The following is a 21,907-nucleotide window of genomic DNA, read 5'->3' as shown; positions in this document are numbered from 1 at the left end:
TGCAGAGAACGAATGTTCAGAGAACGAAGTTACTGAACATTACAAACTCTTCTCCCAAGAGGCTGCTGCAATATTTGGTGTAATATTTCGGCAACTTTACAAAAGGACTGTTAAGATCACAAAGTCCTCTGCCAACAGCGAATGGAAAATATACAAAAGTCTTGACCCAGTCCTGCCGACACAGCGACAATCTGAGACGCAACCACGCGTCTCACCAGACTGATCTTCTAGAAGAATAAATTGCTTCGAGTTCACAGTTTAATGTGAGTGAAATCAGTTTCATCAGGCAGAGCACATCCTACATCAGATAATTTGGCCATATACCATAATACTGGTCTAACCGGACAGAAGTTGGTCAATTTCAGCTATCCACCTGGAATCCCGAACAGAACATAGTGCTGCTGTGCTTAGTTCACTTGGAACTGGACACAAACATTGTTACAAGATTCATATCTGAGAAATGGGACACCTTTTTAATTCAGCCTATGAATGATAAAATGTTTCTATTCTGATTACTTTTTCCTCTAGTCAAATCTAAAGACAAACAATTCTCCCAAATCTAGTTCTTATCACCAGGAATTTGCAAATTAGCGACTGCAGCTTTGGATGCGAACAGAGTAGAACACAAGATGTAATTTGATGGCAAAGCTTTGTGTGTTGTGTGACTTCTCACCTCAGTCAAAATGGTGGTATCAAAGGACGACTGGTACTTCTCCCTCTCCAGCGCGGTCCGTTTTTCGATTTTCTCTCGATCAGTTTTCTGTTTCCGGTCTGCTCCTTTGGGCTATTAAAAAACAATAGCATTTACTTAACAATCGTTTAGGTTTCATTGCATATCACAACACCGGATGATTACGGTAAGGGTACCGTCACACAGTGGCATTTTGATCGCTACGATGGCACGATCCGTGACGTTCCAGCGATATATCCATGACGTTCCAGCGATATCGCAGTGTCTGACACGCTCCTGCGATCAGGGACCCCGCTGAGAATCGTACGTCGTAGCAGATTGTTTGAAACTTTCTTTCGTCATCTAGTGTCCCGCTGGGGCGGCATGATCGCATGGTGTAACAAAGGTGTGCACGATATTGTATACGATGTGCGCATAGTAACCAATGGCTTCTACATCACACATACGTCATGAAATTATCGCTCCAGCGTCGTACATTGCAAAGTGTGACAGCAGTCTACGACGCTGGAGCGATATTGTTACAATGCTGGAGCGTCACGGATCGTGCCGTCGTAGCGATCAAAATGCCACTGTGTGACGGTACCCTAACACTTTCTGCCAAATATTTTTTACATACAATAATAAGGATCATAACCGCATACATTGCTTAATATCTGTGTGTGTGTGTATATATATATATATATATATATATATATATATATATATATATATATATATATATATATATATATATATATATATATATATATATTCATTCTATTAGGCATGACACACACCTATCTTTTTAGGAGTTAAAGGGTAGCACAGACCGTCTTTCCTTTGAGCATCAAATCTATGATTAAATAATTGCCATCAGCATCCATGGACACAATGCACAGGAAAGTGAACATAATGTTACATTGCCTATTGTGGGCAGGTAATTGTGTCTTTGAAGACCAGGGTGAACGTCGCACTTTATAGGATGGAAATCACCAGAAGGTTGTCCACAGAACACTGAACAAGCAGAGGTTTCAATTTAGAAGCCGGCAGAATTGTGGCCGCAGTTTTGGATGTCAATTTAAAAGAACGCAACCATCAAAGCTACTGAACAGTTTCTATTTAATGCCATTCTAAAGGGGAATTAAATTTATATTTGCAGAGTATCTGCCAGGCGAATGATAAAGACATGATTTATCACTTCAGACAGTGCATTCTAGCAATTACCTTGAAGACCTTGATCTGGCAGCTGGCAGAGTGTAAATGTTCAGTGTGCTCTCCATTCTCGTTCTGTTTAAACGTGTCAATCTGGATCCTAAATGGAACGCCCTTCTCTCCTCCATGTTTTCTAGGTGTGAACTCTGTGCTAATGCAATGCACCTTAATACAAAAGAGCAAATCTGTAATCCAAGGATCTAACTGAATCATTCACTTAGCTTTATAAATCTATAGTATAGGGTAAAAAACAAAAACACAGGCCTTTGAATTCCCCACACAAGTCACTGTGTACATTACATTACTTATCCTGTACTGATCCTGAGTTACATCCTGTATTATACCCCAGAGCTGCACTCACCATTCTGCTGGTGTAGTCACTGTGTACATACATTACTGATCCTGAGTTACATCCTGTATTATACTCCAGAGCTGCACTCACTGTGTACATACATTACTGATCCGGAGTTACCTCCTGTATTATACTCCAGAGCTGCACTCACTATTCTGCTGGTGCAGTCACTGTGTACATACATTACATTACTGATCCTGAGTTACCTCCTATATTATACTCCAGAGCTGCACTCACTATTCTGCTGGTGCAGTCACTGTATACATACATTACATTACTGATCCGGAGTTACATCCTGTATTATACTCCAGAGCTGCACTCACTATTCTGCTGGTGCAGTCACTGTGTACATACATTACTGATCCGGAGTTACATCCTGTATTATACTCCAGAGCTGCACTCACTATTCTACTGGTGCAGTCACTGTGTACATACATTACATTACTGATCCTGAGTTACCTCCTATATTATACTCCAGAGCTGCACTCACTATTCTGCTGGTGCAATCACTGTGTACATACATTACATTACTGATCCCGAGTTACCTCCTGTATTATACCCCAGAGCTGTACTCACTATTCTGCTGGTGCAGTCACTGTGTACATACATTAGTGATCCTGAGTTACCTCCTGTATTATACCCCAGAGCTGTACTCCCTATTTTGCTGGTGTAGTCACTGTGTACATACATTACATTACTGATCCCAAGTTACATCCTGTATTATACTCCAGAGCTGCACTCACTATTCTGCTGGTGCAGTCACTGTGTACATACATTACTGATCCTGAGTTACATCCTGTATTATACTCCAGAGCTGCGCTCACTATTCTGCTGGTGGTCTCACTGTGTACATACATTACTGATCCGGAGTTACATCCTGTATTATACCCCAGAGCTGCACTCACTATTCTGCTGGTGCAGTCACTGTGTACATACATTACTGATCCGGAGTTACATCCTGTATTATACTCCAGAGCTGCACTCACTATTCTGCTGGTGCAGTCACTGTGTACATACATTACTGATCCTGAGTTACCTCCTGTATTATACCCCAGAGCTGTACTCCCTATTCTGCTGGTGTAGTCACTGTGTACATACATTACATTACTGATCCCAAGTTACATCCTGTATTATACTCCAGAGCTGCACTCACTATTCTGCTGGTGCAGTCACTGTGTACATACATTACATTACTGATCCTGAGTTACATCCTGTATTATACCCCAGAGCTGCACTCACTATTCTGCTGGGGCAGTCACTGTGCACATACATTACATTACTGATCCTGAGTTACATCCTGTATTATACTCCAGAGCTGCACTCACTATTCTGCTGGTGCAGTCACTGTGTACCTACATTACTGATCCTGAGTTACATCCTGTATTATACCCCAGAGCTGCACTCACTATTCTGCTGGTGCAGTCACTGTGTACCTACATTACTGATCCTGAGTTACCTCCTGTATTATACCCCAGAGCTGCACTCACTATTCTGCTGGGGCAGTCACTGTGCACATACATTACATTACTGATCCTGAGTTACATCCTGTATTATACTCCAGAGCTGCACTCACTATTCTGCTGGTGCAGTCACTGTGTACCTACATTACTGATCCTGAGTTACATCCTGTATTATACCCCAGAGCTGCACTCACTATTCTGCTGGTGCAGTCACTGTGTACCTACATTACTGATCCTGAGTTACCTCCTGTATTATACCCCAGAGCTGCACTCACTATTCTGCTGGGGCAGTCACTGTGCACATACATTACATTACTGATCCTGAGTTACATCCTGTATTATACTCCAGAGCTGCACTCACTATTCTGCTGGGGCAGTCACTGTGCACATACATTACATTACTGATCCTGAGTTACATCCTGTATTACACTCCAGAGCTGCGCTCACTATTCTGCTGGTGGAGTCACTGTGTACCTACATTACTGATCCTGAGTTACATCCTGTATTATACCCCAGAGCTGCACTCACTATTCTGCTGGTGCAGTCACTGTGTACCTACATTACTGATCCTGAGTTACCTCCTGTATTATACCCCAGAGCTGCACTCACTATTCTGCTGGGGCAGTCACTGTGCACATACATTACATTACTGATCCTGAGTTACATCCTGTATTATACTCCAGAGCTGCGCTCACTATTCTGCTGGTGGAGTCACTGTGTACATACATTACATTACTGATCCTGAGTTACATCCTGTATTATACTCCAGAGCTGCACTCACTATTCTGCTGATGGAGAGATACTTTATATAGATTCTTTATACAAACAAAGAGCAGAGGTCCATGTACAATTTTACACAATTCTAGGACCTAAATAGCAAGTCTGTCTACCTGAATGAATGCAGAGGCTGGCTTGCTGGGATCCCACAAGAATTCCACAGTATTCAGCTGTGTTGGGCTCACTCTGGGATCCAATATACCAATAGACATTGGGATATCTGTGCAGGGAACAGAATAATAATTATGTAAATATAGTAAAGCGTTTCATGCAGAGTAGGAAGAGTGGTCTGGAGCAAGACTGACTGGCAATCAGGGAAACTGCCCAGAATGGACACTGTATGGGGAGATAATCCAGAATTGTACTGACCTAGATTAAGAATGCGATCGCCAGGTCTGCTCCATTTCCAGCCCTCGAGCTGCTGATGCTCCGTATATTGCAGCCGCCGATCATGGAAAACTACTCGTATAATGCTCTAAATACGAGAAATAGGAATCGGTCATCTGGGTACGGGACGCACAGAACCACAGAACAATCACCCCCACCCTTCTACCTTGATATTTTTACTACTCGGCTCTTGGTATTCTCCCAATTTTCTATTGTCCAGGAGGCGAATTTCGTAAGACTGTCCTGGAACAAATGAGACAAAACCTGGTTCAGCCTTCATCAGAAATGCAGTTACTGATTTACAAGACAGGTTTGCTAGGTCACATTCCCTGAAATGTCACAGCTGCTTCTACAATGTATCAAGAGAATATAAAATATGGATATTAATGACATGCTGTCTCGATACGCAAGATTCACAGGATTCAACCGATGTAGCACGCAACCACAGAAGCATACAGAAAACAGATCAGCAGTCCATGGACCTCAAGAGCTGGCAGCAAAAATCAGATGGCAAATGCCGAGATTCTGCCCACCAGTTCATGGACAATACAAGTGTGCGCCATTCATCAGGTCAGACATGAAACCAGGAGACCGCCACAAACTCATATCCATGATGGGCACTAAATGAATGGATAAGTGTCTTACATAGGGCTGCATGGGCCACAGAAGGTTGAAAAATATTTTTGCAGACTGATGCTCTATACACGGCTCATACTGAGTGGTAACAAATCACATCCAACCAAAAAGAAAAAAGAAAAAAAAAAAAGTTTTCCATTTCGAAAAGGATAAAGCCATAAAATAAACACAGGGCGCTAGTCAGATCTACACATAGCGGGAGCTGCCTGGGCAAGGACACGTGTGATCCTTCATCACTCAGTAGTAAATCGCCTACGGATCAGAGTGTTCCAGGTAACAGGCTATTCCGCCCATCAGCGACAAAGCAGTTGGCTATAAAAACGCTCAATGCCTAGTAATTAAACTAGTACTGTGCAATTACTGTGTTTCCAGATCAGCAGGCACGTCTTTTGCCAAATGTTGCAATCAAGACAAGATGGCAATAGCGTAGTACTAGTACCTGCTTGGTAACACCTCGCGAGCCAGTAAGGTGGCACAGGACAGACAGGAGATTCTCAGAAGTACCGGGCAATCTGAGAATTTCCACCTAAATTTAGACAGCGACCCCAGATGGGGACTGGTACCGGAGGCTTCGTATCTGCCATCCAGAGAGGGAACAGTCCGCTCCGGGCACAGTCTACAGCCGAGTCCTGTCTAACAATCTGACTGCTGGGAATATATTGCAACAATCCGTTCCCAGGTAGCAAATACATAGAAACTGTAGCTTTATCTATATGGATACAGAAAGTTCTATAGGGCTGGACTGTAATTACATGACAGAGCCAGGAATTACACAGCAAAACCAATCACATCAGGATTTAGTCACATGTCAATCACTCTAATCAGGCGGCACTAGAAAGCCCACCTCCCCGGACTGGAGACTCCCTTATGGCCAGCGATCCAACTAACACTCATCTCACACGCATGTCACACGCATGCTACACCCATGATTCTCCAATCAGCTCAACATGCAACACATTAAAGAAAAAAAATAAAGCGTTACTGAAGTCTACTCATGATCTATTCTCATAGGGCGGGGGTATCATAGCTCTGGATCCCTACGAGCTGGTACATGAGAATGGACCCTCCTCCGGTAAATGTCTCAATGCAAATAGAGGGAGAAAAGCAAAATAGATACCTGTGAGAAGGGAGTAATTTTAGCATCACCTCCACATGTTGTACATCAGGGCTTTCTCTACCCACCCACCTACACAAAGGTAGCAGGGTGCAGGTTTCTGAGTATCACTCAAGCAGGCCAATTCTTTCAAGTATAAGCTTTTCTCCACAGGGAAACAGGTGAAAGAAAACAGGTCAGAACTGGGAAAACAAAAGACTCCCTCAGATATGCGAACACAACTGGACACAAATCATAAAGAGCGGACGATGGAGGACGGTCCTGCAGAGAGACGGGGTGAGGTCATACACATTATACGGATCCCCAGGAATGACTGCATTCTATCAATTTCAAGTCTCTGGAAGTCTAATCCCCAGGAAAGGCCACATGTCCGTTTCTTCAGAGCCCACTGAAGGCCAAACATTCAGGGCACTAGTCTCCTCTGACACGCCAGGAGCCGCAGGTAGAGGAGGGTCAACTCATTTTAGATTCTGCCATTTCTGGGCTTTTTGGTTAGGTTGTTTTGGAGCCAGCCATATCCTGACATGAATATTATTGTATCTGGTCAAATACAAAAATTGAAAATCTGTTACTTAGAACCCTGAAGAAACTCTGGTTTAGATAAATATACTTTGAGGGGAACAATGGTGGGTAAAAGCTTCTCATCCTCCATAGCAGCTGACCGCCTGTGGCTCTCCACCACTTCTGGAGCTACAAGTCATAACATTTACAGCTCCGCAAGCCAAGGGAAAGTCAAAGGCTTCATGATCCCACTGAGACAGTCATTGCTGGGGAATCTGATTACTTGTGACCGACAGGCGCGGTACAACCAGGAATGCCGGAATGGGAGATTACAACTTGGCCTTGAGATGGAATCTCCTGCATGAAAAACTCACGCAGGAAGCAACAAGGATTCTCTTCACCTCATCACCAAGTAGCACACATCCCTTCCATCTTACACTGCAGGTAGTGGACCAAGGAGACGGCCCTGGACTCCTTGACCCGATCATAAAGATACAGACTGCATGGGCAAGCTGCGGGCACCGGAATCTGCAATGCGGAACTAACTGAAACTGTCATATTACAAGTTATGGCTACTAGATTTCTGAGGATGGCACGCTGGTCTAGGGAGTTACAACAATTGGCATATATTGAGTCAGGCAGGATTTTTCCCCCTAATATGGGAAATTAGCATCTTTTCAGTCTCTAGCAATACACTAGGATTATAGGTTGATATGATGGACATGCCTTTTCTTCAGCCATGTGAACCATGTACGCCAAGTGTACACAGTCATAATGGCTTCATTCAGCCAGAACTACAACAGCCCATTGGTGACGTGGATGACGTGGATGCAGAGGCTTCCACTGGATACTGGAGAGCAAGATGGCCGCGAGTTTCCGAGCAGCTTGATCATGAGGCCAGAGGTAGAATTCTAAGCAGCCATAGATGACAAGAGTTCTCAATACGTCAAAGGAAAACCCCATTCAGCGACAAAACTTGGACCCATATTATTGAATGCAGTGCGCATGCAAGGTTTTTTTTTTTTTTTTCACTGATAACCAATCCATATAAAAAAAAAAAAATAAATCGCAGCATGCTGCAATGTGTCTCTGACATCTGAAGGCTGCAAGAAAATAAATAATCGGATGCCTTATGGAGTCACACTATAGCATACGATTTTTACAGATGCATTACAATTCTGTAAAATAGGAAACTGTACATGGTTTTGTAACTGATTAATAGTTGCTGAGTAAAAAATGGATTGCATGTGGACAACAAGAAAAAATTCATACTACTTTTCTGGATGAAAATCATACAATTTTTTTTTTTTAATACTCTGGTGTGATACTAGCTTTATACAGAGTCCTGAAGACTGTAAACTATATATTCCGCAAGTATTTCTCAGGCGCCATCCCTACATGATGTAGCATGTGGACCTGTAGAGAGCTCTATGCCGGATAATGTGACAATTAGGATCTGCACAAAAGTAGAAACTCTTCATCTTGAGATAGAACTTAGGAAAGAGGCAGCGTCCGACAGGGAGGCCCTCATTGTGCGATGACCACAGTTCTGCCGCAATGCTCACTGTTTAGCTTCAGCCTAGAACTGTGCCACCGACGGAGTCCACATTGTGGGACATTTAGTGCAGGAGGTTTAGGATGAAGTTTGCCACGAGCTTCAGTCCTTACAAGTTATCTTACGTTGATATTGGCTAAAGGTTAAGACATGACACGTGAACAATGAAGATGTAATCTGTCAGTGGCAGCTTCCAGCGCTGAAAGATCCCACAGAACTTCATTGACTTGTGGCTTAGGACCAGCTCTGCTGCGGCAGCTTCACGAGTCTGACGATGGAGCATCAGACGAGCAGCTGGAGGGGCGACAGGTCAACACTCATACAAAGTGAAGACACGACTCCATGAAAGTGGTTTATAAAGCAGAGCAATGAGGGACAGTGAAGCACTGGCACACAATGCAGAAAGCAGCACCCAGACATCACATTAGGAGAAGGTCTTGGCACATTATAACACAAGAATGGATAATATTACAGCCCTGATGTTCTGCTGAGCAGATTAAATATTGCATCTTACAAGAACTGGAAAAAAAGAGGCTTGTGAATCTGGTCATCAACGCTATGTACCTAGCAAATGACGTGAATGTGTGTGCAAATCAGGCTGGACACGTGGTTCAATATATCAAATAAGTCAGATCATTAAATGGGGCCAATATCTGGGTAATATCCGTTTATATCTCCTTATATTGGATGCACTCAATGACACAATGATAATCCCATTTCGGGAAATGTTGCACTATGTCTGCATGATTGTAGGTGTAGAAATATCTATAGGTGGCACTACATGGAAGTATGGTAATTGTAAAACATTAGAGAACTATCAAGGTTAAAATGGCTCAAGCCGACTAAAAGTTTAATCAAGACAGAATTCCAAAAATTCACTTTTTAATTGCGACACTTTTTTTTTTTGCAAGAGCCACCTAAACGAGATGCATTTGTAACATAAGAACTACAGGAAGATGAGGAGAGATGAACCCAGTATACAAACCACAGACATTGCCTTACATTTGTGGCATGAGCGTACGACAAAAAAACTACAGTCTAGAGGAAAGGACTAGGACATTTCAATTCTCAACACAACAAATGAGCGCATGATGTGATGAGATGACACCGTGGGCTGGTGGACCCCCATAAAATAAACACTACTGTGATAAGGGGGACGCTGAGAGATTAATTCAGGATGGTCGGCTTCTGTCCCATCCACCCTAAAGGGTGTGAGCATTCATTTCCTTCAATAATTTGTTCATAAAAAAAGCTTAAATCCTGCAGGGGTGTAATGAAAAATATTAATTTCAAACAATCAAGAGAATTCATGATATGTGGTGAACACTCCTACTGCATGCCCGTACGGCAGGGGACGCTGCGGGCACTTACCTTGGTTGAGATAGGTCAAAGTCTCTTCGTGCAGCTTAACAGCTGGGGAAGTGGCTGCACATAAGACATACTGGAAGGGGGGCGGCTTTGCATCTATGCCAGGGGAGAGGTGAGAATGATGTTCCTCTTGCTTAAAAATTGGTATAGCCAAGACGTCACTGGAATGAAGAGCAGCATCAAATCTCTGTTCTCTTACACTAAACACAAATACAAGGGGAGAATTTCACATTAAGTACAAAGTGATTAAAGCAGAAAAAAGAAGCACAATGTTGCAAAGAAATAGCAGCCCAAAACATTAAGATGGGGAAAAAAAAAGCTTCTTCTCAGACCTAAAACTCATTACATGCAGATTTAAGTGTGTCACCGCTCAGCCCAAATTCCCAAAATGCCATTTTGCTGCTCTGGAGCCAGGACCTTACTCAGCAAGAAGCCTGGCAGCAAGCGCCTTAATCCACTTAATTATGCAGATCCAAGGCTACAAGTAACATTGGCCGCATTAATCCCCCTGCTGGAACCAACTTTATAAAATCCCAGCTTTACTTTTCTGATTCTCCCCGTTAACTCGCCAAGGCCTGCGACATTAACAGAAAGTTGACTTTCCGCATAGCTTGTATAATCCAGAACATTGTGAAGATTGATGTTGGCTGCCCATGTATAAATGAAACATTTCACAAAATGTGACTCGCTCGTCAGGAACGATCTGGTTTAAACTAGAGCTGAAAATGAATATATATTACGCAGAATACAGGCAGGCATGCACTCCCTGACTCTGGGCGTGATCACAGACATCAGCGCTGATCCTCACACAAGTCTGGAACACGCAACATAACGTTAGGAGGCGAAGAAGAGCAGAAAATGGAAAGGTTGCATTAAACATAGGTACTGACTATAGTACCTGTCCCATAGAGGGAATGCTACAAGATCAGCTTCAAACAAACTAGAACAAGGGTCCTAAAATACAGCAAGCCCCCACAACTGAGGCCATAACCCTCCACAACCAGTGGGGTCAAGAGCAGCCGCCATTCTTTATACGCCCCAGCCACACGGACCTGTCCAGTGACGCGCCCAGACTACGGTCACATTTACACCATTTGTCTAATGTCATCGCACGTGCAAAGCGCTACAATTCTTGAAGGTTTCACACAATTCTCTCATGAGCTACAAGCTATAGTCACACGTTGCTTTATTTATGCAAATGTCAAGCTGTGTGTCATAGTACCAGCAAAGGCTATGAGATTTAAAAAAAAAAAAAAATCTCACTCACACCTTTTTCCTGACAGATTTGAAAAACTGCTGCGTTTTTGCAGACTGCAGCATGTCACTTTACAACATTTTTTTTTTTTTCACCAACAGAAAGCAATGAGTAAATGCAAAACCGCAGCAAAAACCACAGGTATCAGCTTTTGGTGCAAAAAGTCGCATCATGAAGTCGCATCATGATTGTTCTTTTTTTTTTTTTTTTTTGGGGGGGGGTGGGGGGGTGGGGGGGGGGCACTAAACGTTATCAGCATGCACAAGAGAATTAAAAAGGCAGCAAGACCGGCTTTTTGTAAGCAGCTTCTTTGTGTAGATTTTGCCTGCAGAAAAAAGTTGCAAAAACGCTAATGTGTGAACATAGCCTTATGTGGATTTTAAAGGTGATCCCCGTGGAAAATCACCCCGAAATAAAACAAAGCTCGCACATTGTGCTAAAACAACAAGAAAAATTACACAATACTTCACATGGTTTGCATTAGTAATTTGTGTTGCCCTCCACACGTTATCAATGAGGTGTCCGTGTGATTCTACACAGACTACAATGGATAGCCACATACAGTGGAGCTGTATTCAACAGCAATACATATTTAATGTCATCATTTTACTAAACATTCCAGGAATATTCTTTCCTGGAAATATCCTTAGGTCCATAGATGCACAGGATGGATGATAGCTTGTCACCCAGGACTGCTGAGACCCCAGCGAATATAAGAACAGTTCTTTGATGGCCCAGTGTGCCCATTATTGCTCCATTCATTATTATTATTATTTACTTATATAGCACCATTGGTTCCATGGTGCTGTACATGAGAAGGGGTTACATACAAGTTACAGATATCACTTACAGTAAACTAACAATGACGGACTGATACAGAGGGGCGAGGACCCTGCCCTTGCGGGCTTACATTCTACAGGATTATGGGGAAGGAGACAGTAGGTTGAGGGTTGTAGGAGCTCCGGTAGTGGTGAGGCGGTAGCTCCGGTAGTGGTGAGGCGGTAGCTCCGGTAGTGGTGAGGCGGTAGCTCCGGTGGTGGTGAGGCGGTAGCTCCGGTGGTGGTGAGGCGGTAGTTCCGGTGGTGGTGAGGCGGTAGCTCCGGTGGTGGTGAGGCGGTAGCTCCGGTGGTGGTGAGGCGGTAGCTCCGGTGGTGGTGAGGCGGTAGCTCCGGTGGTGGTGAGGCGGTAGCTCCGGTAGTGGTGAGGCGGTAGCTCCGGTAGTGGTGAGGCGGTAGCTCCGGTAGTGGTGAGGCGGTAGTGGTGAGGCGGTAGCTGCGGTAGTGGTGAGGCGGTAGCTGCGGTAGTGGTGAGGCGGTAGCTGCGGTAGTGGTGAGGCGGTAGCTGCGGTAGTGGTGAGGCGGTAGCTGCGGTAGTGGTGAGGCGGTAGCTCCGGTAGTGGTGAGGCGGTAGCTCCGGTAGTGGTGAGGCGGTAGCTCCGGTAGTGGTGAGGCGGTAGCTCCGGTAGTGGTGAGGCGGTAGCTCCGGTAGTGGTGAGGCGGTAGCTCCGGTAGTGGTGAGGCGGTAGCTCCGGTAGTGGTGAGGCGGTAGCTCCGGTAGTGGTGAGGCGGTAGCTCCGGTAGTGGTGAGGCGGTAGCTCCGGTAGTGGTGAGGCGGTAGCTCCGGTGTTGGTGAGGCGGTAGCTTCGATAGTGATGAGGCAGCAGCGGGGTCAGTGCAGGCTGTAGCTTTCCTGAAGAGATGAGTTTTCAGGTTCCGTCTGAAGGATCCGACTGTGGTTGATAGTCGGACATGTTGGGGCAGAGAATTCCAGAGGATTCATGGATATGCATTTGAAAACAAAAGCTACTTAAGTTTTTGGGATCTAAACTTGCAGCTTCTCCGCTTAGCCGATGACCCCCAGAGTTCTCTGTTTGCAGGGCTGTTGAGGTGACCGCCATCTACAACACACGAGTGCTACATGCAGTCCCGGAGCCCAGTGTTTGCCAATAGGGGCCCTATACCCAGAGAGTCAACAGGCAAATAATGCTGACTTATTTTTAACCATTACATCTGTGGCACAATTGTGTGAAAATGGAAAGCGCCTTTAAACCCCCCCCCCCCCAAAAAAAAAAAAAAAAAGTGCGTACGTGGGATTTTGCTACCCACATGACATGATATTAATGTGACCTAAGATTCTGGGGTCCCTGCACCCACAGATGTGGAATAGTCATCCCCCCCACCCGGATATTATCACATGACAGCAGCCGGCTTTCAACGAGCTCATCAACACAATGTTCTATTAATTCCCGTCATGTCAGGAACATTAGTAAGAGCCATTACACGGTGACAGGGTGACGAGCACAGGGCGGTTATCACACAGATCTTCCTCTGTTGGAGCCAGATTTCATCTGTGGGACACGAGGTGACAGGAGGTCACCATGCAGTTCAGCTCATGCTAGATCAGGACAGACATTGGCAGCACACAGAACCCTGGCAACAAGGCTCCTCAGCCTCAATGGAGGATGAAGGACAGAAATAGATCTGGCAATAGGCATGGAAAAGTCAAGCTTCAGCTGCATTGGCCCATTACCCTGCCAATAACCAGGAGAAATCAGCGGCGACCAGCACTAGTTTCAGGACATGACTACAGAGCGTAGTACAAGGATTATACGTGATAAAGACTTTTACCCTGAAAACTAGCAGAGATCAGGAGCATAGGACACGGTGAAGAGGTTGTGGAACCCAGGCCTTGACACAAAGCAGTAGTGTTCTACACGGCTCACGTTGGCGATTGATTTTGTATAGGGGACCTCACATTACACTTCTGAGACTCTATCTGGACCCCACTACCCATCAGGTCTGTTCAGACTGCATATACACTACTCACAAATATAAAGGGAACACTAAAATCCCACATCCTAGATATCACTGAATGAAAGATTCCTGTTCCAAACCTTTATTCATTATATAGTAGAATGTGTTGAGAACAATCATAAAAATGATCAATGCAAATCTCAATATCCCACGGAGGTCTGCATTTGGAATGATGCTCAAAATCAAAGTGGAAAATCGAATTACAGGCGGATCCAACTTCAGTGAAAATGCATCAAGACAAGGAAATGATGCTCAGTAGTGTGTGTGGCCTCCACGTGCCTGTATGACCTCCCTACAATGCCTGTGCATGCTCCTGATGAGGCGGCGGATGGTCTCCTGAGGGATCTCCTCCCAGACCTGGACGAATGCATCCGCCAACTCCTGGACAGTCTGTGGTGCAACGTTGGTTGGAAGGAATGAGACATGATGTCCCAGATGTGCTCGATTGGATTCAGGTCTGGGGAACGGGCGGCCAGTCCATAACATCAATGTCCTCATCACGCAGGAACTACACACTCCAGCCACATGAGGTCTGCCATTGTCCTGCATCAGAAAGAACCCAGGGACCAAAGCATCTGCATATGGTCTCACAAGGGGTCTGAGGATCTCATCCAAGTAACTAATGGCAGTCAGGCTACCTCTGGCGAGCACATGGAGGGCTGTGCTGACAGACACAGATAGCCTTATTGCCACAGCTCGCATTAATGTGCCATCCTGGATGAGCTGCACTACCTGAGCAACTTCTGCCTCATGCTACTGTACCTCTAGGGGTGAGAGCAATTACAAAAAGTGACCAAAACAGACAAAAAGGATGAGAACAGAGAAATGGTCTGTGGTCACCTCCTGCAGAACCAGTCCTTTATGAGGGTTTTCTTGCTAATTTCTACCTGTTGTCTGTTCCATTTGCACAATAGCAGTAGAAACTGATTCACAGTCTGATGCTTTATAGCTGGACAGGTTGATTTACAGAAGTGTCATTGACTTGGAGTTACACTGTGTTTAAGTGGTTCTTTAATTTTTTTTGAGCAGTGTAGTATATAAATCTCATCACCATCTAGTACTACTCCCAGTAGATAATCAATCACAGGTGCAGCACTGAAACAAATATACTGGATTGTTCATAGGGAAATCCTCCATCCAGCTAATCAAAAGAGCACCAGATGCCGGGAGGTGGCCATCGGGACCCAAGACCAGTGGCCACAGATAATTAAAGGGAACTTGTCACCAGAAAAAGTGCTATTAACCTGCAGATATGGGGTTAATCGCGTTACTAAGCTGCCCAGCACCCGCACTTAGCTGAACGCTGCGGATAGAAAGTTACATTTTGTTCCCCCCAGCAGTGTTCAGGTTTCTGTCATGGGGTTCAGACAACGCTGAGTATAGTGAGCGCCGGCGGTAACAGCACGCCTGCTCCTGACTGACAGCCAGATCTCATGTGAGCGAGTGTCAGTCAGGGCCGGTTAGTCGCCATTCAGTACACTCAAAGCATTGACTGAGACCCGAACACTGCCAGGGGGAAATAAAGGTAATCTTTCTCCCGGTAACATTTGGCTATGTGCAGTCACTGGGCAGGTTAGGAACACTATTAACCTACAGACTAACCCTATATCTGCAGGTTAATAGCATTTTTTTCTTGTGACAGGTTCCCTTTAACATGGCTCATGGGCAAGGTTCTGTGAAACGAGTCACATTCAGTGAGGCCTCATTCAGACATCAGTGTTTTGTCAATGTCAGTTTTTGCCAACACTGAATTTCAAGTATTGATAAATTACAAATCTTCCATTCACAGCGATGTTTATCATGGACAGCGCATGATGGTATATTGATGCCATCCGAGTGCTGGTCGGGATGTTCTTAGACCTATAGTTGTATATGGGTAGTTTCGATATGGGAAAGTTCCAGATTTTTTGCGGACTATTCAGCCTACGAAAATAAGCACAATCATGTGAACGCCCCATAGACTACCATATTTTTCAGACTGCCCTGGTATATATTGCCCCCCTCATCCCTACCCCGTATACATGCCCCCCCCAGTCCCCTATCCTGGTATACATGGCCCCCCCCCTCATCCCCATCCTGCTATGCACGGCCCCCCTTCGTCCCCATCCTGCTATGCATGGTCCCCCCATCCTGCTATGCATGGCCTCCCATCCCCATCCTGCTATGCATGGCCCCTCATCCCCATCCTGCTCTGCATTTCCCCCCTCATCCCTATCCTGGTATGCACGGCCCCCTCATCCCTACTCTGCTATGCATGGCCCCCCTCATCCCTACCCTGCTATGCATGGCCCCCCCATCACTATTCTGGTATGCATGGCCCCCCCTCATCCCCATCCTGGTACGCACGGCCCCCCTCATCCCTATCCTGGTATGCACGGCCCCCCTCATCCCCATTCTGCTCTGCATTTCCCCCCTCATCCCTATCCTGCTATGCATGGCCCCCCCATCCCTACCCTGCTATGCATGACTCCCCTCATCCCTATCCTTGTATGCACGGCCCCCCTCATCCCTAGCCTTGTATGCACGGCCCCCCTCATCCCTATCCTGGTATGCACGGCCCCCCTCATCCATATCCTGGTATGCACGGCCCCCTCATCCCTACCCTGCTATGCATGACTCCCCTCATCCCTATCCTTGCATGCATGGCCCCCCCCCTCATCCCTATCCGGCTATGCACGGCCCCCCTCATCCCTATCCTGGTATGCACGACCCCCCTCATCCCCATCCTGGTATGCACGGCCCCCCCTCATCCCCATCCTGGTATGCACGGCCCCCCTCATCCCTATCCTTGTATGCATGACCCCCCTCATCCCCATCCTGGTATGCACGGCCCCCCTCATCCCTATCCTTGTATGCATGACCCCCCTCATCCCCATCCTGGTATGCACGGCCCCCCTCATCCCTATCCTTGTATGCACGGCCCCCCTCATCCCTATCCTTGTATGCACGGCCCCCCTCATCCCTACCCTGGTATGCAGAGCCCCTCATCCCTATCCGGCTATGCACGGCCCCCTTCGTCCCCATCCTGCTATGCATGGCCCCCTCATCCCCATCCTGCTATGCATTGTGGAAGACAATGCAGAGTTTGTAAAAATAATATCACCCCCCCCCCCCCCCCCTACAAAAACAAACAAAAACCACAACAGAACAAACGACACAAGAGATATCTGGCAGGACACAATCAAAACTTCAAACTGCAAATTCACAATTATTGCAGATTCAGCACAAAGAGGGAGAAGAGCTGCTCCATGTAGCCGAGCAGCGGCGCTCAATGTCAGGCAGCCGCTGTAGAGGGAGACACAATTGTAGGGTGGATAGAGAACATCCTGTGATCCTAACGTATTATTACCTCTCGATAAATCTCCTGTAAGGCCACATCTTGAATATGGGATCCAGCTTTAGGCTCTACATTTTAAAAAGGATATTTGGAAGTTAGAGTCTGTGCAAAGGGATGGCGGCCCCCTATATGAGGAGAGGTTGGGGCAGTCGGGCTCGTTTAGCTTAGAATAAAGAGGTCTCAGATGAGATCTCATTTATATGTATAATACATGTGTGGTCAGTGCAGAGGACGGCACCAGACATTACAATTCACTGCCAATGAAGGCAATGCTGGCTGCTAAACAGGAAGGATTCTTTACAGTTAGAGCAGTCAGTGTGGAATGTCGACCACAAGAGACAATGGCCGATACTACAGTATAGCAGCATTAAAAAAAAAGACAAAAAAAACATTTGGATGCTTCTCACTAATGGCATTGTTGGCTATAAATGATCTAGCAGTAGTGAATGTGGAACCAGTGGAGAAAGCAGTAAGTGTATGTGCAGACGATCAGTCCACGCTGTGGGTTGGATGCGGCGCACGCACTTCTGCAGTGTCCAGATGTTACGGCATGCCCACTATGTGTCCAGAGACGCCCGCGGTCCACCCGTGGAGACGGACATGCGGCTCTTTTTTTTTTTTTATACAGACAGCAGCATGTCAATTTCTTTTGCGGAGCCACGAGCCTCCACAAGAGAAGGATCACTCACAATGTATTTGTGAATCCACGCGGTTCAGTGAACACAGGAGTCGCCTGCGGTCAATAGACGGCAGCACTTTGGACCCTTAATAAAGCGGAGTGTTTCCTGAACCTATTTATATAGGACCCAGCGCAGACCATGTAACAAGACCAGAGAATGCAGAACATCAATTACGGCTACGTTCACATTAGCGTTGCGCGCCGCTGCGTCGGCGACGCAACGCACAAAAAAAGCGCACAAAAACGCTGCGTTTTGCGACGCGTGCGTCGTTTTTTGACGAAAATCGGACGCACGAAAAATGCAACTTGTTGCATTTTCTTGCGTCCGACGCTAGCGTCGGAAACGACGCACGTGTCGGAAAACGCAACAAAAAAAATGCACGCGTCCCCCATGTTAAACATAGGGGCGCGTCGCCGACGCAACAGCGACACACATTAGCGGAACGCTAACGTAATTGATGTTCTGCATACCCCAAACTAAAAGTAATCATCGCAGCCCCAGGACTGTCCAGGACCGGCTTCTAGTTGTGGGATCCTGGATGTCAGAACTGGCCGCTCCTTCGCTTCTCTGACTTTTCGGACTGTTTTCTGGTGACGGCCAATCATGTGAAGAGGCATGGTGGAGTTCAGTGATCACCCCAATTCACCTGCTGCAGCCCCCCAGGAGCAATGTTCACGGCGTAATCTATGGACTCCATGTTTGCTGGACAAATGTGCCCTATTGACCCCTGAACATCTGTGCCTGATTAGCCACCGCGTTATGTATTTGCTTAGCAGGTCAGGGTCCCTATTTCTAGAAGACAGTCCTCACGATCAAGATAAAACACGGCTATGTAATGGGCTTCAGCCCGATCTGGAGCGATGGCGGCTTGATGACCGATCTGTGAGACAAGGGGACCGGAAGGTTACATGGTGACAATGACTGCGGCCCCCACAGGACCGGCCCCCACAGGACCGGCCATCGAGGGCCACATCACGTCCAGGTCGGGCTGCAACTTTCCATCCCAGAGACTTGGTAGTTTTGGGACCAAAGCGGTGATGACTTTAATCAGTGCAAAGAAAACGATGAATCCGAGCATCACCTAGGCGACGGGCGACTAATCCCAGTGGGGGCTTCCAAGTCATGTAAAGGCAAACATGGCGGCTGTGAGCGAATGGTCCCAACGGTGGAAGCCCACAGAGCAGTGCGGCCACCAGCCGGGGCCCCTCCACCCTGTACATGTGAGGCCAGTCACTGACCGGGCAGTATACTCGGTGCTTTCCTCCTCTGCTTCAGTGACTAGCACCATTCTTCACTGACACACTGTAACGCACCCTCAGCTGTGAAGCCAGTCACTAACCGGGCAGTATATGCGGTGCTTTCCTCCTCTGCTCCAGTCAGTGACTAGTACCATTCTTCACTGACACACTGTAACGCGCCCTCAGCTGTGAGGCCAGTCACTGACCGGGCAGTATACTCGGTGCTTTCCTCCTCTGCTTCAGTGACTAGTACCATTCTTCACTGACACACTGTAACGCGCCCTCAGCTGTGAGGCCAGTCACTGACCGGGCAGTGTACGCGGTGCTTTCCTCCTCTGCTCCAGTCAGTGACTAGTACCATTCTTCACTGACACACTGTAACGCGCCCTCAGCTGCGAGGCCAGTCACTGACCGGGCAGTATACTCGGTGCTTTCCTCCTCTGCTTCAGTGACTAGCACCATTCTTCACTGACACACTGTAACGCGCCCTCAGCTGTGAGGCCAGTCACTGACCGGGCAGTATACGCGGTGCTTTCCTCCTCTGCTCCAGTCAGTGACTAGTACCATTCTTCACTGACACACTGTAACGCGCCCTCAGCTGTGAGGCCAGTCACTGACCGGGCAGTATACTCGGTGCTTTCCTCCTCTGCTTCAGTGACTAGCACCATTCTTCACTGACACACTGTAACGCGCCCTCAGCTGTGAGGCCAGTCACTGACCGGGCAGTATACTCGGTGCTTTCCTCCTCTGCTTCAGTGACTAGCACCATTCTTCACTGACACACTGTAACGCGCCCTCAGCTGTGAGGCCAGTCACTGACCGGGCAGTATACGCGGTGCTTTCCTCCTCTGCTTCAGTGACTAGCACCATTCTTCACTGACACACTGTAACGCGCCCTCAGCTGTGAGGCCAGTCACTGACCGGGCAGTATACTCGGTGCTTTCCTCCTCTGCTCCAGTCAGTGACTAGCACCATTCTTCACTGACACACTGTAACGCGCCCTCAGCTGTGAGGCCAGTCACTGACCGGCCAGTATACTCGGTGCTTTCCTCCTCTGCTTCAGTCAGTGACTAGCACCATTCTTCACTGACACACTGTAACGCGCCCTCAGCTGTGAGGCCAGTCACTGACCGGGCAGTATACTCGGTGCTTTCCTCCTCTGCTTCAGTCAGTGACTAGTACCATTCTTCACTGACACACTGTAACGCACCCTCAGCTGTGAGGCCAGTCACTGACCGGGCAGTATACTCGGTGCTTTCCTCCTCTGCTCCAGTCAGTGACTAGCATCATTCTTCACTGACACACTGTAACGCCCTCTCAGCTGTGAGGCCAGTCACTGACCGGCCAGTATACTCGGTGCTTTCCTCCTCTGCTTCAGTGACTAGCACCATTCTTCACTGACACACTGTAACGCACCCTCAGCTGTGAGGCCAGTCACTGACCGGGCAGTATACTCGGTGCTTTCCTCCTCTGCTCCAGTCAGTGACTAGCACCATTCTTCACTGACACACTGTAACGCGCCCTCAGCTGTGAGGCCAGTCACTGACCGGGCAGTATACTCGGTGCTTTCCTCCTCTGCTCCAGTCAGTGACTAGCATCATTCTTCACTGACACACTGTAACGCCCTCTCAGCTGTGAGGCCAGTCACTGACCGGCCAGTATACTCGGTGCTTTCCTCCTCTGCTTCAGTGACTAGCACCATTCTTCACTGACACACTGTAACGCACCCTCAGCTGTGAGGCCAGTCACTGACCGGGCAGTATACTCGGTGCTTTCCTCCTCTGCTTCAGTCAGTGACTAGCACCATTCTTCACTGACACACTGTAACGCACCCTCAGCTGTGAGAAATACTGGGGTCACTACAGGTTTTTACCTTATAACAAGAAGCTCCACAGCTTTCTATGTGCGACCCCCGAGCCCCCCAGCCCCGGCCGCACTCACCGCAGGAAGCTTCCGCCCGAGTGCTGGTTGTAGTGTTCAGGCTGCGAGTGCCAGAAGAGCATTTTCAGCAGCCGCTGGAGGAGCTACAGATCCCGGCACAGGACACACCGGAGCCCCCGGCCGCAGCAGCTGCACAGAGCCTCTAACAGCAGCGGACACCCCGCAGCATGCCGCCTGCCCCCGGAGGAAAGTCCTACGGCAGCGCCTCTCCTGTCATACCGAGGACACCACCGCGGACCCTGCACCCCGACCCCGCAGAGCTCTGCAGCCGGTGGACACCGCAAGCACCTACAGCCCGGCCACTGAGCGACTGCGCTCCTCCAGCGGTGCACCGTGCTTATATAGTGGCCCGCCCATCAGGCGCTGATTGGCTCACTGTGCAACGTCAATCATACAACTCCTGCCCACAAATAAGACGTAAGATGTGCGGGACGGCGTTACCACGGCAACCAGAGGAGAGTGCGGAGCGCGGACAGGTACAGTCCTGATATAGAGGGGCCCCCGCCTGTACCGTGTCCTGATATAGAGGGGCCCCCGCCTGTACCGTGTCCTGATATAGAGGGGCCCCCCGCCTGTACCGTGTCCTGATATAGAGGGGCCCCACCTGTACC

The 21,907-nt window shown here is 47.5% G+C and overlaps 1 protein-coding gene across 2 annotated transcripts in view; it reads right to left on the bottom strand.

Moving 5' to 3' along the window:
- The window catches only part of TFCP2L1 (transcription factor CP2 like 1), a 31,110-nt gene extending 9,481 nt beyond the window's left edge, over window positions 1-21,629 (bottom strand). The window contains exons 1-7 of one of the 2 annotated variants that reach the window (XM_069732639.1): window positions 21,297-21,629; window positions 10,036-10,232; window positions 5,025-5,101; window positions 4,841-4,946; window positions 4,585-4,691; window positions 1,895-2,047; window positions 674-784 (exon numbers count right to left, since the gene is read on the bottom strand). In XM_069732639.1, coding sequence (XP_069588740.1) covers window positions 674-784; window positions 1,895-2,047; window positions 4,585-4,691; window positions 4,841-4,946; window positions 5,025-5,101; window positions 10,036-10,232; window positions 21,297-21,358 — 813 coding nt within the window. In that variant the 5' untranslated portion in view covers window positions 21,359-21,629. The remainder of the gene's footprint in view (window positions 1-673; window positions 785-1,894; window positions 2,048-4,584; window positions 4,692-4,840; window positions 4,947-5,024; window positions 5,102-10,035; window positions 10,233-21,296) is intronic. The other variant, XM_069732640.1, reaches the window with a different exon arrangement.
- Between the last annotated feature and the right edge of the window lie 278 nt (window positions 21,630-21,907).

This window comes from Ranitomeya imitator, chromosome 7 (genome assembly GCF_032444005.1).
Source record: "Ranitomeya imitator isolate aRanImi1 chromosome 7, aRanImi1.pri, whole genome shotgun sequence".
NCBI classification, from domain to species: domain Eukaryota; kingdom Metazoa; phylum Chordata; class Amphibia; order Anura; family Dendrobatidae; genus Ranitomeya; species Ranitomeya imitator.
This window is presented reverse-complemented; position numbering and strand designations above follow the sequence as displayed.